The sequence below is a fragment of the Prinia subflava genome, chromosome 35 (genome assembly GCF_021018805.1).
Source record: "Prinia subflava isolate CZ2003 ecotype Zambia chromosome 35, Cam_Psub_1.2, whole genome shotgun sequence".
In the NCBI taxonomy this organism is placed as follows: Eukaryota; Metazoa; Chordata; class Aves; order Passeriformes; family Cisticolidae; genus Prinia; species Prinia subflava.
The window spans coordinates 539,421-555,118 of record NC_086281.1 but is presented as its reverse complement, the minus strand read 5'-3'; the positions used below and the strand labels follow the sequence as shown (position 1 = coordinate 555,118).

At 57.8% G+C, this 15,698-nt stretch overlaps 3 protein-coding genes across 3 annotated transcripts; all 3 read right to left on the bottom strand.

The window, feature by feature from the left end:
* Positions 1 to 275: 275 nt before the first annotated feature.
* Positions 276 to 4,187, bottom strand: LOC134563316 (protein MRP-126-like). The gene is made up of 3 exons (XM_063421185.1): positions 4,125 to 4,187; positions 1,148 to 1,306; positions 276 to 628 (listed from the first exon to the last, which is right to left on the bottom strand). Exons 1-3 carry the CDS (start codon positions 4,131 to 4,133, stop codon positions 449 to 451), a joined length of 348 nt encoding a protein of 115 aa, XP_063277255.1. The 5' UTR covers positions 4,134 to 4,187; the 3' UTR covers positions 276 to 448.
* A 2,576-nt stretch (positions 4,188 to 6,763) lies between these two features.
* LOC134563312 (protein S100-A12-like) lies at positions 6,764 to 8,571 on the bottom strand. The gene is made up of 2 exons (XM_063421182.1): positions 8,366 to 8,571; positions 6,764 to 6,999 (listed from the first exon to the last, which is right to left on the bottom strand). Exons 1-2 carry the CDS (start codon positions 8,555 to 8,557, stop codon positions 6,835 to 6,837), a joined length of 357 nt encoding a protein of 118 aa, XP_063277252.1. The 5' UTR covers positions 8,558 to 8,571; the 3' UTR covers positions 6,764 to 6,834.
* Positions 8,572 to 13,597: 5,026 nt separating this feature from the next.
* LOC134563304 (protein S100-A9-like) lies at positions 13,598 to 15,483 on the bottom strand. The gene is made up of 3 exons (XM_063421175.1): positions 15,320 to 15,483; positions 14,553 to 14,706; positions 13,598 to 13,959 (listed from the first exon to the last, which is right to left on the bottom strand). Exons 2-3 carry the CDS (start codon positions 14,703 to 14,705, stop codon positions 13,735 to 13,737), a joined length of 378 nt encoding a protein of 125 aa, XP_063277245.1. The 5' UTR covers position 14,706; positions 15,320 to 15,483; the 3' UTR covers positions 13,598 to 13,734.
* Positions 15,484 to 15,698: the final 215 nt, after the last annotated feature.

Sequence of the window (15,698 nt, the reverse complement as noted above, 5' to 3'; positions counted from 1 at the left end):
AATGCAAAAATCTGTCAGCTCCCGGTGCAACCCCAACCTCCAGAGCTCACTGTGAGCCACAAGCGGCTCCTGCAGGGAACCCCAAAATCCCAGGGGCACACCCCACCCCTGCAGCCTGACCCCAGGGTGGGTTTAAGGAGAAAAAAAACCAGAAAAACGCAGGGAGAGCCTCGGGATAAATCTTTATTCGGCAGCAAAAGTGGGAGGGGAAGGGAGGGGAAGGCAAGGGAAGGGAAGGGAAGGGAGGGGAAGGGAAGGGAAGGGAAGGGAAGGGAAGGGAAGGGAAGGGAAGGGAAGGGAAGGGAAGGGAAGGGAAGGGAAGGGAAGGGAAGGGAAGGGAAGGGAAGGGAAGGGAAGGGTGGATTTGGCTCCGGAGCCTTTCCCGAGCTCCGAGGTTCCCCAGAGGGAGGGGAGGGGAGGGGAGGGAGGGGAGGGCCGCGGCGCTGCCTCAGTGCTGGTGCTGGTGCTGGTGCTGGTGCTGGTGTCCCTCCACCTCGTGCAGGTGCTCGTGGGTGGCGCAGGTGACGCGGGTCACCAGCAGCATCATCTCCCCGAAGCTGATCTGGGCGTCCTTGTTGACGTCCAGGTCCTTCATGATCTGGTCGATGGTGGCCTTGTTCTTCACGTGCTGAGAGGGAGGAGGAGGAGGAGGAGGAGGAGGAGGGGACAAGGTTAAAACCCCCCTGGCTGGCGGCCCGGAATTCCCCTTGGGGCAGGAAAAGCTTCCCTTTGGTTTCAGGGGAGTTCCAGGAGCACAAACGGGCTCTGGGGAATGTTCCTGGTGTGGATTTTGGGGGGAAAAGGAGATTTTGGGGGATGTAAACGTGATTTTTGCAGAGAAGGGGATGAGGGTTCCTTCATGGAGAATGTTTGGAATATTTGGGGTGGCTGGGCAGGAGGGCAGGGTGGGAAGGGGGAGAATCCAAACCCTGGGGATGAATCCAAACCCTGGGGGTGAATCCAAACCCCGGGGATGAATCCAAACCCTGGGGGTTTATCCAAACACCAGGGATGAATCCAGACCCCGGGGATGATTCCAGACCCCGGGGATGAATTCAAACCCCGGGGATGAATCCAAACCCTGGAGATGATTCCAGACCCCGGATCCAGCCTGGCTCCCTCCAGGTGTGAGGAAGGGCCCCCTCACCTTCAGGTAATTCGCCAGCTGCTTCTCGATCAGCAGCTTGAGCTCCTTCTTGGTGAGGGTGTCCCTGTCCCCCTCCCGCCGCGAGAACTGGTGGAAGACGTCGATGATGGTGTCCAAGGCCTTCTCCAGCTCCGAGAGCGGCTCCTGGCTCTGCTGGGACTGCGGGAGGAAGGACACCCCAAATCAGGAAAATCCCAAATGGCCAGAAAAATCTGGGATCGCTGGGAAAGAACACCTGAATCAGGAAAATCCCAAACTGCCAGGAAAATCCCAAATGGCCAGGAAAGTCTGGGATCAAAGGGGAAAGGACACCCCAAATCAGGAAAATCCCAAATGGCAGGAAAATCCCAAACTGCCAGGAAAATCTGGGATCACCAGGAAAGAAAACCCAAATCAGGAAAATCCCAAATGGCCAGGAAAATTCCAAACAGCCAGGAAAATCTGGGATCATGGGGGAAAGAAAACCCAAATCAGGAAAATCCCAAACAACCAGGAAAATCCCAAAGGGCCAGGAAAATCCCAAAGGGCCAGGAAAATCCCAAATGGCAGGAAAATCCCAAATGGCAGGAAAATCCCAAATGGCCAGGAAAATCTGGGATTGCTGGGAAAGAACACCTGAATCAGGAAAATCCCAAATGGCCAGGAAAGTCTGGGATCAAAGGGGAAAGGACACCCCAATCAGGAAAATCCCAAAGGGCCAGGAAAATTCCAAACAGCCAGGAAAATCTGGGATCACCAGGAAAGAACAGCCAAATCAGGAAAATCCCAAAGGGCCAGAAAAATCTGGGATCGCCGGGAAAGAACACCTGAATCAGGAAAATCCCAAATGGACGGGAAAGAACACCTGAATCAGGAAAATCCCAAACTGCCAGGAAAATTCCAAATGGCCAGGAAAATCCCAAATGGCAGGAAAATCCCAAATGGCAGGAAAATCCCAAATGGCAGGAAAATCCCAAATGGCCAGGAAAATCCGGGATCATGGGGGAAAGAACACCTGAATCAGGAAAATCCCAAAGGGCCGGGAAAATCTGGGATTGCCGGGAAAGAAAACCCAAATCAGGAAAATCCCAAAGGGCCAGGAAAATCCCAAATGGCCAGGAAAATCCAGGATCATGGGGGAAAGAAAACCCAAATCAGGAAAATCCCAAATGGCCAGAAAAATCTGGGATCGCTGGGAAAGAACACCTGAATCAGGAAAATCCCAAACTGCCAGGAAAATCCCGAAGGGCCAGGAAAATCCCAAAGGACCAGGAAAATCCCAAACGGCCAGGAAAGTCTGGGATCAAAGGGGAAAGGACACCCCAATCAGGAAAATCCCAAAGGGCCAGGAAAATTCCAAACAGCCAGGAAAATCTGGGATCACCAGGAAAGAACAGCCAAATCAGGAAAATCCCAAATGGCAGGAAAATCCCAAATGGCTGGAAAATCTGGGATCATGGGGGAAAGAACACCCGAATCAGGAAAATCCCAAAGGGCCGGGAAAATCTGGGATTGCCGGGAAAGAAAACCCAAATCAGGAAAATCCCAAAGGGCCAGGAAAATCCCAAATGGCCAGGAAAGTCTGGGATCAAAGGGGAAAGGACACCCCAATCAGGAAAATCCCAAAGGGCCAGGAAAATTCCAAACAGCCAGGAAAATCTGGGATCACCAGGAAAGAACAGCCAAATCAGGAAAATCCCAAATGGCAGGAAAATCCCAAATGGCCGGCAAAATCTGGGATCATGGAGGAAAGAACACCCAAATTAGGAAAATCCCAAAGGGCCTGGAAAATCCCAAACTGCCAGGAAAATCCCAAAAGTCCAGGAAAATCTGGGATTGCCGGGGATCAGGTTCGGCTGCTCCTTTCTGGGGGTGAATCGGAGCTGCCGGAGTTTTCTCCGAGGAGTCTGGAGGACCCTGCAGCCTCCAAACGAGAGCTGGGAGCTGATTTGTCCCCAAAATGGGATTTGTCTCAGCCTGGCTCTGCTGATAAATCAACCAGAGCAGCTGATAACACCCCAAAAAACCCAAAAAACCTCTGTGGGGACACAGAGCAGGTGATAACACCCCAAAAAACCTCTGCAGCTGATAACACCCCAAAAAAACCTTTCTGGGGACACAGAGCAGGTGACAGCACCCCAAACCCCTCTGTGGGGACACAGAGCAGGTGACAGCACCCCAAACCCCTCTGTGGGGACACAGAGCAGGTGATGACACCCCAAACCCCTCTGTAGGGACACAGAGCAGGTGATGACACCCCAAAAAACCCAAAAAACCTCTGTGGGGACACAGAGCAGGTGACAACACCCCAAAAAAACCTTTCTGGGGACACAGAGCAGGTGACAGCACCCCAAAAATCCTCTGCAGCTGATAACACCCCAAAAAAAACCTCTGCAGCTGATGACACCCCAAAAAAACCTTTCTGGGAACACAGAGCAGGTGATAACACCCAAAAAAACCTCTGTGGGGACACAGAGCAGCTGATGACACCCCAAACCCCTCTGTGGGGACACAGAGCAGCTGATGACACCCCAAACCCCTCTGTGGGGACACAGAGCAGGTGATGACACCCCAAAAATCCTTTGTGGGGACACAGAGCAGGTGATAACACCCCAAAAATCCTTTGTGGGGACACAGAGCAGGTGACAGCACCCCAAACCCCTCTGTGGGGACACAGAGCAGGTGACAGCACCCCAAACCCCTCTGTGGGGACACAGAGCAGGTGACAACACCCCAAACCCCTCTGTGGGGACACAGAGCAGGTGACAGCACCCCAAACCCCTCTGTGGGGACACAGAGCACGAGATGTGACATCCAGGAGCCTCTGTGGGGCTCAGGAACGTCTCCCAGCAGGAAACCTCTCCTCCCGTGGGCCCAGCCCCGGCTGAGGTGGTTTTGCTCAGCCAGGACCTGGCGGGGGTGTGCAGAGAAACCCCCCGAGGGTCCTCACAGCTCCGACGACCTGGAAAAGAGCACAAACCCCCCCCCCCGGCCTTGCCTTGCTCATCCTGTCCTGGCAGCGATGTCCCCTTGGGTGTCACCGGTGTCACCGCCGTGTCCCTTTATAGCCCTGCCCGTTGTGAAATGTCCCTGTCCCCGTCCCTGTCCCCCCCCTGGCATTGCCCAAGGCTCTGGCACTTCCCCAAAAGGGGCTCTGTGGCTTTTCCCGCAAGGCCGGGACGCCCAGGTGGGGGTGGCCCTGTCCCCTCACCCCTCTGGGAGTCCCTTCCCTCGGGATTCTCCCACTTTTCCCGATTTTCCTCCTCTCCAGGGCTGTTTTTTGGTGCCAGGGGGGTGTCCCCAAATGTCCCCGCTCCTGGCGCATCCCGGTGTCCCCCGGGCTTCCCGGGATCCCCAAACTTGGGGGAAAAAACCCCCCAAAATCACCGAGCCCGACATTTGACCCCTCCGCAGGGCAGGGCAGCCTGTGTGACACTGGCACAGAGGTGGCACCAGTGTGACACGGGGCACAGAGGTGGCACCAGGACTGTCCCCTGCCTGCAGCTCTCCGGGCGTGTTCCCAGCCTGGCACAGCTCCAGGAGCTCCTCTCACCTGTGCCAGGGGTGGCTCCTCCCCGCCCCAGGTGTGGCTAAAAGCTGCATTTTTATCTTTTTTTTTATTTCCCACTTTGCAGGGCTCTGTCCCGGCTTTGTGGCTTTTTGCGTTGTTGTTTCTCGGCCTGGCAGAGGCTCAGAGTTTGGGGAGAAAAATGAGATTTTCCAGCGTTTCCTGGTTATAAATGACCTGCCCGGCCTCGGGGGGGTTTCGGACACGAATAAAAACCCAAAACAAAGCCCCAGGCAGGGCTGGGAGAGCCCAGGAGCTCCAGAGGAGCTGCAGCCCCGGCGTTCCCGCAGGAATTCCCTCCTGGAAAGGGCGGCCAGGCCGGGGAGCTCCGGGATCCCCACCCGGGGGGTGTCCGGGGAAGGACCAGGAGGGGACAAATCCCAGGCTGGACCCGGTCCTGGAGTGAAATAATCCCGGGATTCTGTGGTTGAGCCTCTAGCCCTGGGGTGGGGGGGAGCTCTGCCTGTCACACCGGGGGTGCACAGAGCATTTGGGGACATCGGGGACATCGGGGACGTTTCACACTGAGGGGGTGCTCAGAGCATCTGGGGACATCGGGGACATTTCACACTGGAGGGGTGCACAGAGCATTTGGGGACATCGGGGACGTTTCACTATGGGGGGGTTCTGGTGCTCAGAACATTTGGGGACATCGGGGACACTTCACACCGGGGGGTGCACAGAACATCTGGGGACATCGGGGACATTTCACACTGGGGGGTGTCAGAACATCTGGGGACACTGGGGACATTTCACTATGGGGGGGTTCTGGTGCACAGAACATTTGGGGACACCGGGGACATTTCACACTGGGGGGTGCTCAGAACATCTGGGGACATCGGGGACATTTCACAATGGCGCGTCCGGGACCGGCCCCGGCGTTGCAGAATTTTGGTGCAATTTCAGGAAACCTCCTGGGGTCACCGTGACCAGCCCGGAGGTGGCAGGGGGACAAGGGTGGGGCGTAGGGGGACAAGGGTGGGTGCAGGGGGGTGGGACAGGGGAGTCCTTTTTAGGGTCCTTGAAGGACTGGGGAGTCCTTTTAGGGGTCCTTGAAGATTGAGAGTCCTTTTAGAGGTCCTTAAAGGACTGGGGAGTAATTTTAGAGCTCCTTAAAGGAGCAGGGAGTAATTTTTAGGGGTCCTTAAAGGACTAAGCAGTCCTTTTAGAGGTCCTTGAAGATTGAGAGTCCTTTTAGGGGTCCTTGAAGGACTGGGGAGTCCTTTTAGGGGTCCTTGAAGGACTGGGGACTCCTTTCAGGGTCCTTGAAGGACTGGGGACTCTTTTTAGGGTCCTTGAAGGACTGGGGACCTCCTTTCAGGGTCCTTGAAGGACTGGGGACTCCTTTCAGGGGCAGGGGAGCAGCCGATGTGGGCAGAGGGGGCAGCAGCTCTGTCCCCCCCGGGGTGACCCCACCAGAGGCCACGGGAGCGACGAGGAACCAGCAAAAGCCTCGGGGAATTTCAAGCGATGCTTTTATTGCGGCCCAGCAGGCGGGGAGCAGCCAGAGCCCCGTTCCCAAAGCTTCCCTCTCCCCATTTCCCAGGCTCAGTCGCGATCGGGCTCTGTCGCGATCGGGCTCTGTCGCGATTGGGCTCAGTCGCGGCCAGAGTCAGTCACAACTGGGCTCAGTCACGGCCGGCCTCAGTCATGACTGAGCTCAGTCACGGCCAGGCTCAGTTGCAATTTGGCTCTGTCGCGATTTGGCTCTGTCGCGATTTGGCTCTGTCGCGATAGGGTTCAGTCACGGCCAGGCTCTGTCGCAATTTGGCTCAGTCACAGCCGGCCTCAGTCGCGATTGAGCTCAGTAGTGGCCGGGCTCAGTCGCGATTGGGCTCAGTCACGACCAGGCTCTGTCACGATTTGGCTCTGTCGCGGTCGGGCTCAGTCGCGATTGGGCTCAGCCACAGCTGGGCTCAATCGCAGCCAGGCTCAATCGCAGCCGGGCTCAGTCATGACCAGGCTCTGTCGCGATTGGGCTCTGTCGCTATTGGGCTCTGTCGCGATTGGGCTCAGTCGCGATTGGGCTCAGTCACGACCAGGCTCTGTCGCGATTGGGCTCTGTCGCGATTGAGCTCAGTCGCGACTGGGCTCAGTCGCAGCCGGGCTCTGTCGCGATTGGGCTCTGTCGCGACAGGGCTCAGTCGCGGTCGGGCCCGCAGCGCTCGGAGCCGTGGCTGATGCGGTGCGCGTCGTCCGCCAGCTTGCTCAGCACCACGGTGAACTCCTCGAAGCTCAGCTCCCTGTCGTGGTCCAGGTCGGTCTCCTGGAAGAGCTTCTCCAGGTAGTCAGCCCTGTTCCTGTCCTGGAGTCGGGGACAGCACCGGGGGGGTCACATCTGTCCCCTGTCCCACCCCCGTGGGGACAAATGGAGCTGCCGGGATCCTTCCCCGCCCCGGGAAGGTTCTGGAAGCTGCAGTGACCCCTCCCAGCCTGGGGGCTGAGCCCTGCCTGGGGCCACCGCCCCACCCTGGAACCCCCTGTGCCACCCTGGAACCTCCTGTGCCACCCCCTGCACCCACCCTGGAACCCCCTGTCCCACCCTGGAGCCCCCTGTCCCACCCCCTGCACCCACCCTGGAACCTCCTGTGCCACCCCCTGCACCCACCCTGGAGCCCCCTGTCCCACCCCCTGCACCCACCCTTGTCCCCCTGCACCCACCCTGGAACCCCCTGTCCCATCCCCTGCACCCACCCTGGTCCCCTGCACCCACCCCTGTCCCCCTGCACCCACCCTGGAACCCCCTGTGCCACCCCCTGCACCCACCCTGGAACCCCCTGTCCCACCCTGGAACCCCTGCACCCACCCTGGAGCCCCCTGTCCCACCCTTGTCCCCCTGTGCCACCCCCTGCACCCACCCTTGTCCCCCTGCACCCACTCCTGTCCCCTTGCACCCACCCCTGTCCCCCTGCACCCACCCTGGAACCCCCTGTCCCACCCCCTGCACCCACCCCTGTCCCCCTGCACCCACCCTTGTCCCCCCTGCACCCACCCTTGTCCCCCTGCCACCTCCGGGCTGATCACGGTGACCCCAGGGTGTCCTGACCTTCCCCTGCCTTGCCCTGAGCCCCAAATGAAACCCCAGAGGGGCCAGGATTTTGTGATATTTTGAGGATTTTGTGATATCTTGAGGATTTTGTGATATTTTGAGGATTTTGTGATATTTTGAGGATTTTGTGATTGTTTTTTTTTGGGCCTTAGAGATTTGAGCCTGCTGGTAGCTCCTAACTCCTCTCCCAAGGGAAAAGTTTCTTAGGAAAGCTCCTTCCCAAAACAATCTTGCCAAAACAACTTTCCTTTCCCAAAACAATCTTTCTCCAAATTTTTGCCTTTCTGATTCCCAGAGAAAAAAACCATTTTGCCCATTTCTCTGGTTTGACCAATGCCATTGGGGAGGGTCAGTCTTGTTCACCCATCGTGTTAAGTCTGCATCAGAACATTTATAAAATTAGACAATTAAAGGGGTTTTTATACCTTTTGCCCTCTGAAATATTTAGAAAAAATGCGAAATTTTGTTCGTGTCCTATAGTGACAAATTTTGCCCCAAACCCCCGCGGCTGCTCCTGGTGGGACCCCGAGCTGGGCGTGACCAGAGCCCCCCTCCCGTGCCCCCCACGCCCCCCGAGGCCCCCCGAGCCCCCTCCCCATGGATTTCTCCCCCTGGCACTCACGCAGGTGCTCAGGAAGGACGGCGCCTGCTCCTTCAGCAGCGTCCTGAAGTCGCCGAGGCTGAGCAGGTCCACCTCGCCCTGGCGGACGCTGTACCGGTGGAAAACGTCCACCACGGTCTGCAGGGCCCTCTCCAGGGTGCAATTCCCGGGGAATTCCCGGCTCCCGGCGTGGCTGTGGGTGCTGGCGGACATGGCTGAGCTCTGGAGGGATCTGCAGGGACGGGGACAAAGCTCGGAGCCGTGAGAGGAGACAAAAACTCAGCGGGAGCTGCACTTAAATCCTCGTCCTGCTGAGCCCCGGGGCACCCTCAGCTCCTCGGTGTGGAGCAGAAAATGAGGAGATTTTGGGATTTGGCTCCAGTTTGGTTTTGCCGAGGGGGCAGCTTGTTCCAGCACACCTGGGGACGTTTTTCAGGTGAGGGAATCGGGGTCAGGCCAATGAGGGGGTTCAGGGCAGAGGGCACGGAATCAGTGGTGCCTCCACCAAAGGTGGCACCAAAACCTTAATTCCTGCTCATTTCCCAACCAAAACCAACCTCCCGCTCTACCCTGAGGAGAATCCACTGCCCTGGGCTCGTCGGATCATCCAAATTCCATTTTCTCCATTTTCCAACCCAAACCAACCTCCCGCTCTACCCCCAGGAGAATCCACCACCCTGGGCTCGTGGGATCATCCAAATTCCATTTTTTCCATTTTCCAACCCAAACCAACCTCCCGCTCTACCCTGAGGAGAATCCACCACCCTGAGCTCGTCGGATCATCCCAAATTCCATTTTTTCCATTTTCCAACCCAAACCAACCTCCCGCTCCACCCCGAGGAGATTCCACCGCCCTGAGCTCATCCAATCATCCCAAATTCAATTTTTTTCCATTTTCCAACCAAAACCAACCTCCCGCTCTACCCTGAGGAGAATCGACCACCCTGAGCTCATCCAATCATCCCAAATTCAATTTTTTCCATTTTCCAACCCAAACCAACCTCCCGCTCTACCCCCAGGAGAATCCACCACCCTGAGCTCGTCGGATCATCCCAAATTCCATTTTCTCCATTTTCCAACCCAAACCAACCTCCCGCTCTACCCCCAGGAGAATCCACCGCCTTGAGCTCGTCGGATCATCCCAAATTCCATTTTCTCCGTTTTCCAACCCAAACCAACCTCCCGCTCTACCCTGAGGAGAATCGACCGCCCTGAGCTCGTCGGATCATCCCAAATTCCATTTTCTCCATTTTCCAACCCAAACCAACCTCCCGCTCTACCCTGAGGAGAATCGACCACCCTTAGCTCATGCAATCATCCCAAATTCCATTTTTTCCATTTTCCAACCCAAACCAACCTCCCGCTCTACCCCCAGGAGAATTGACCACCCTGGGCTCATCCAATCATCCCAAATTCCATTTTTTCCATTTTCCAACCCAAACCAACCTCCCGCTCTACCCCCAGGAGAATCCACCGCCCCGAGCTCGTCGGATCATCCCAAATTCCATTTTCTCCATTTTCCAACCCAAACCAACCTCCCGCTCTACCCTGAGGAGAATCCACTGCCCTGAGCTCATCCAATCATCCCAAATTCCATTTTCTCCGTTTTCCAACCCAAACCAACCTCCCGCTCTACCCTGAGGAGAATCCACCACCCTGAGCTCGTCGGATCATCCCAAATTCAATTTTTTCCATTTTCCAACCCAAACCAACCTCCCGCTCTACCCTGAGGAGAATCCACCACCCTGAGCTCATCGGATCATCCCAAATCCCATTTTTTCCATTTTCCAACCCAAACCAACCTCCTGCTCTACCCTGAGGAGAATCGACCACCCTGAGCTCATCGGATCATCCCAAATTCCATTTTTTCCATTTTCCAACCCAAACCAACCTCCCGCTCTACCTCGAGGAGAATCCACCACCCCGAGCTCATCAGATCATCCCAAATTCCATTTTCTCCATTTTCCAACCCAAACCAACCTCCCGCTCTACCCCCAGGAGAATCCACCACCCTGAGCTCGTCGGATCATCCCAAATTCCATTTTCTCCATTTTCCAACCCAAACCAACCTCCCGCTCTACCCCGAGGAGAATCGACCGCCCTGAGCTCGTCGGATCATCCCAAATTCCATTTTTTCCATTTCCCAACCCAAACCAACCTCCCGCTCTACCCTGAGGAGAATCGACCACCCTGAGCTCGTCAGATCATCCCAAATTCCATTTTCTCCATTTTCCAACCCAAACCAACCTCCCGCTCTACCCCGAGGAGATTCCACCGCCCCGAGCTCGTCGGATCATCCCAAATTCCATTTTTTCCATTTTCCAACCCAAACCAAACTCCTGCTCTACCTCAAGGAGAATCCACCACCCTGAGCTCGTCGGATCATCCCAAATTCCTTCTCCCTCACCGTTTTCCACCCTCTCCCCACTCACCCTGGTCTCGAGGAGGGTTTGATGGGGACGGATCCGTCGGTGTGACCCGGGAGCCCTCAGGAGCCCTTTTATACCTGAGCTCTTTCATCAGAGCTGCTGCCACACCTGCCGCAAGCATCGGCTTGAGCTCGCCTTTCCCGCACCTGGAAATTGCCAGGCGGGCTCCCCGCAGCCCCTCCCGGCCTCATTCCTCCCTCCCAGTTCCTGGTTGCACCCACCAGGAGTTGGAAATGTTGTCCTTGTCCCCTCCATCACCTCTGACAGGGCTCAGGGAGGGGAAAAACCCCGCGTGTGTCACGTCCCGGTGTGCAGGGCAAGGCCGCTCGGGCAGAAGTTGCCTAAACTTGGGGAGTTTTGCAATGGGACCGAAAATTTGCACATTTTTCCTGCTGGCTCAGGAGCAAATTTGGCTGTTTCGCATGGAAACAGGGATGGCTTTGTCCTCGGATGAATTTTTAACATAATTTCTGTTTTCTACAACCCCAACTGGCTGGACGCTGCCCAAGACAACGCAGCTCTGTATTTATAACTTGTTTTCCGGAATATTTTCCACTGTTTTCAATTCGTACCAGACCTCTGCTCCCGCTCCAGCGATTTTCTGGAGGAACCCAGGCACAAAACCAGGAGCAAACCCAAAGTCGGGGTCTTTTCTGGCTGGTGCAGGAAGTCCCACCTGTTTTGCAATTGTCACCTCTGTGTCACTGTGTTAGGGGCAAGAACGAGCAGACAATGGGAAGATTTAAGAGCAGACAATGGGTAGGAGGAACAGGGAAGGACCAGCCCAGCCCGGGGTGCCCATTCCTGTTTGGGGATGCTCCTGTGTCCCCAGGGCATTGCACGATTTTATTCCGGTAGCCCTGACTCATTTTATTGCTCCTTTTGTTTCCCGGACCCGCTCCATCCCAAACTGGAGTCACCCATCCCAAACTGGAGTCACCCATCCCGAGTTGGAGTGTCACTCATCCCAAATCCGAGTGTCACCCATCCCGAACTGGGGTGTCACCCATCCCGAATTGCACCCTCGTTCCCCAGCTGGCAGGGAAAGCGTCTGGTGGGCTTGTGGCAGCTCCCACACGCAGCCCCTTGCCCAAATTCCTCGGTTTTTCCCAAATTCCCCAGTTTTTCCCAACTTCCTCAGTTTTTCCCAACTCCCCCAGTTTTTCCCTAAAACCAGTGGGGGAGGCAGCTGGTGACACCCAGCCCTGCAAGGGGAGCGGCGCCCGGGTGACACCAGGGTGACAGCGAGTGACATTCGCCTCCAGGGACAAGGGCTGCTCCCCAAAGTCAGAGCAGCCACCACCCCAAACCCCAAAATCCCAGGTTTCACCCGGTCTTGGCTGATGTTGGAACTGTCAGCTCCTCCTGAGCCTGGGGGTTCCCACCCGGTGCCCCCTCCCTGGCACATCCAGGAGCTCCTCTCCACACCTGGGCCAGCCCCCAGGTGGGTTTCAGGTGTGTCGTGACCTGGGGGATGTCCCAAACCGTGAAATGTTGGACTGGTCCTGCAGAGCGGCCGTTCCTCTGAGCAGCTCCCGGGGATGGAGCCCCCAGAGCCCCCCGAGCCTCCAGAGCCCCCTGAGCCCCCCAAGCCCCCTGAGCCCCCAGAGCCCCTGGAGACCCTGGAGCCCCCAGAGCCCCTGGAGCCCCCCGAGCCCCCTGAGCCCCCCGAGCCCCTGGAGCCTCCCAAGCCCCCAGAGCCCCCCGAGACCCCCGAGCCCCCTGAGCCCCCCAAGCCCCCTGAGCCCCCAGAGCCCCTGGAGACCCTGGAGGCCTCCGGAGCCCCTGGAGCACCTGGAACTCCCCAAACCCCTGGAGCCCCCGAGCACCCAGAGCCCCCCGAGTCCCCAGAGCCCCTGGAGCCCCTGGAGCCCCTGGAGCCCCCGGAGCCCCCTGAGCCCCCAGAGCCCCTGGAGCCCCTGGAGCCCCCGGAGCCCCTGGAGCCCCCCGAGCCCCCTGAGCACCCCGAGCCCCCCGAGCCCCCCGAGTCCCCAGAGCCCCCCGAGCCCCCAGAGCCCCCTGAGCCCCCTGAGCCCCCCAGAGCCCCTGGAGCCCCCAGAGCCCCCAGAGCCCCCGGAGCCCCCAGAGCCTCCAGAGCCCCCGGAGCCCCCAGAGCCTCCAGAGCCCCCCAAGCCCCCCAGAGCCCCTCAGAGTCCCTCGGCCTCTTTCTTGGCTCTGCTGGGGCTGCTGGGTTGTTTTGGGGTCTTACAAAAACACCTCACACAAGCCTGGGAAAGTGGCACGCCTGGGATGTGACACCTCCAGAAAGTGACACCCTTGGGATCTGACACCTGTGCAGGTGTGGCACCCTCAGAATGTGACACCCTTGACATCTGACACCCCTGGGATGTGGCACCCCCAGAATGTGACACTGTTGGGATCTGACACTCCCAGAATGTGACACCCCCAGAATGTGGCACCCCCAGAATGTGACACCCTTGAGATGTGAAACTCCTGGGATGTGGCACCCCCAGAATGTGGCACCCCCAGTTCCAGGGCTGGTTCTTGGCAGAGTCCTGGGCATGGACCCCCCCCAGCTGGGACAGGCAGGGCCGGGAGCGCCCCCGTGCAACCCAGGAGCCCCCAGACTCACGGGACGCTGCCCCCCACCCCCTGCCCAGGCTTGGGAAGGCATTTGGGGTCACCCTAGGATCTGACACCCTCCAGGAGCCCTGTGCTGCTCAGTGGGGACCCCCAACACCTCGCCCTGACCCCCTCTCAGCCCAGAACAAGCCCCCCCTGTGTCACTGTCCCCTCCCCGTTGCTTTTCCCGTGTTTAATCACGGCCTGGGCAGGCGTCACCCCCTCCCTGGAGCCCCCAGGACACGGAACACGGACGGGTTTGGTGCTCAGAGGAGGAGATTTTATTTCAACGCCACAGAGAAGGGGAAGGTGACAAAGGGTTGGGTACAGGCAAGGCTGGGGGGACACCGGGTCCCGTGGCTCGGAGATGCTCCCATTTCAGTGACGGTGGCCGGGCCCGTGGCCGTGGTCGTGGTCATGGTCATGGCTATGGTCAGGCCCGTGGCCGTGGTGACCACCAGGGCCCTCATGGGACCTGTTGTGGGCATTGATGGCCACTTGGCTCAGCGTGGTCAGGAACTCGGTGAACTTGAGGCGCCCGTCGTGGTTGGCGTCGGCCTTGGCGAAGAGCTGCGCGATGTAGCGGTCGGTGCTGGTGTTGGGCTGTGGGGGGACACCAAGGAGAAGAGTTGGGGGCTGAACACCCCCAAAAAAAACCCCCCATCCCTCCCTTTGGGAAGCTCCCGGCCGCCCCCATCCCCAAGGAACCCGCGCTGGGCTCCTCCGTCCCTGGAAGTGTCCAAGGATGAGCTCTGAGTGACCCAACCTAGCGGGAGGCGGCCCTGCCTGACACTGCCGGGGTGAGAGGAGCTTCCAGGACCCTTCCCACCCATCCCATTCCATCCCAGTATCCCATCCCAGTATCCCATCCCATCCCATCCCATTATCCTATCCCATGGATCCCATCTCATCCCATCCCATTATCCCATCCCATCCCACCCAATCCCATTATCCCATCCCATTATCCCATTATCCCATCCCATCCCATCCCATGGATCCCATCCCATTATCCCATCCCATTATCCCATTATCCCATCCCATTATCCCATCCCATGGATCCCATCCCATCCCATCCCATCCCATTATCCCATCCCATGGATCCCATCTCATCCCATCCCATTATCCCATCCCAGTATCCCATTATCCCATTATCCCATTATCCCATTATCCCATTATCCCGTCCCTCCGGGTCTCACCGGCGCCGTGTTCCTCAGGAAGGGCCCGGCCGTCTCCTTGAGCAGCTTGGAGAACTCTCCCTTGCTCAGGTAATCGTCCACGGGGCGCTGCACCGCGTACTGGTGGTAAACGTTGACGGCGCATTCCAGAGCCAGCTCCAGGTCGGTTTTCATCCTGCCGGGAAGGGAAAAACAGAGCGGGGATGAAGGGAAAAACAGAGCGGGGATGAAGGGAAAAATCGGGATGGGGATGGAGGGAAAAACAGAGCGGGGATGAAGGGAAAAACAGAGCGGGGATGAGGGGAAAAATGGGGATGGGAATGGAGGGAAAAACAGAGCGGGGATGAAGGGAAAAATGGGATGGGGATGAAGGGAAAAATGGGGATGGGGCTGAGGGGAAAACAGGATGGGGATGAAGGGAAAAATGGGATGGGGATGAAGGGAAAAATAGCGCAGAGATGAAGGGAAAAAGCGTGGGGATGAGGGGAAAATGGGGATGGGGCTGAGGGGAAAACAGCGTGGGGATGAAGGGAAAAATGGGATGGGGATGAAGGGAAAAACAGCGCGGGGATGGAGGGAAAAACAGAGCGGGGATGAAGGGAAAACAGGGATGGGGATGAAGGGAAAAACAGTGCAGGGATGAAGGGAAAAATGGGGACGGGGATGAAGGGAAAAACAGAGCGGGGATGAAGGGAAAAATGGGATGGGGATGAAGGGAAAAACAGAGCGGGGCTGAGGGAAAAACGGGGACCAGGACCGTCCCCGCCGTTCCCGGAGCCGCTGCTCACCTCGGGGAAGTTCTGGGCTCTGCAGAGGACGCGCAGGAGGATCAGCAGGAGGATCAGCAGGAGGATCAGCAGGAGGATCAGCAGGAGGATCAGCAGGAGGATCGAGTGATGCTGAGCAGGGCACGACGCCTTTTATCCCCTCCCCGAGCTCCGGGCTGTGCCAGCCGCGGGTTCCCTGCGGGCTTGGGAGTTGTGCAAGGCCAGCACGCCCAGGCTCGGATTTCGGGTTCCTCAGCCCGCTCCAGGAATTGTTATCCAGGGAGGGGAAACCCCGAACTCATCAGGCAAAACAAGGAAACGCCAGAAGTGACATTTGTGAGGGGGTCAGTGATGGCACAAGGGCTTTTCCGGAACGTTCCCCAAGCGTTTGATGGGGATG

Coding starts and splice junctions, on each gene's coding strand:
- LOC134563316 (XM_063421185.1), bottom strand. Junction 629..1,147: donor AGCTGGCGAATTACCTGAAG/GTGAGGGGGCCC, acceptor CCTCCCTCTCAG/CACGTGAAGAACAAGGCCAC.
- LOC134563312 (XM_063421182.1), bottom strand. CDS start 8,557: ATGTCCGCCAGCACCCACAGCCACGCCGGGAGCCGGGAATTCCCCGGG. Junction 7,000..8,365: donor CGTCCTTCCTGAGCACCTGC/GTGAGTGCCAGG, acceptor CCCCGACTCCAG/GACAGGAACAGGGCTGACTA.
- LOC134563304 (XM_063421175.1), bottom strand. CDS start 14,705: ATGAAAACCGACCTGGAGCTGGCTCTGGAATGCGCCGTCAACGTTTAC. Junction 13,960..14,552: donor TCCTGAGGAACACGGCGCCG/GTGAGACCCGGA, acceptor GTCCCCCCACAG/CCCAACACCAGCACCGACCG.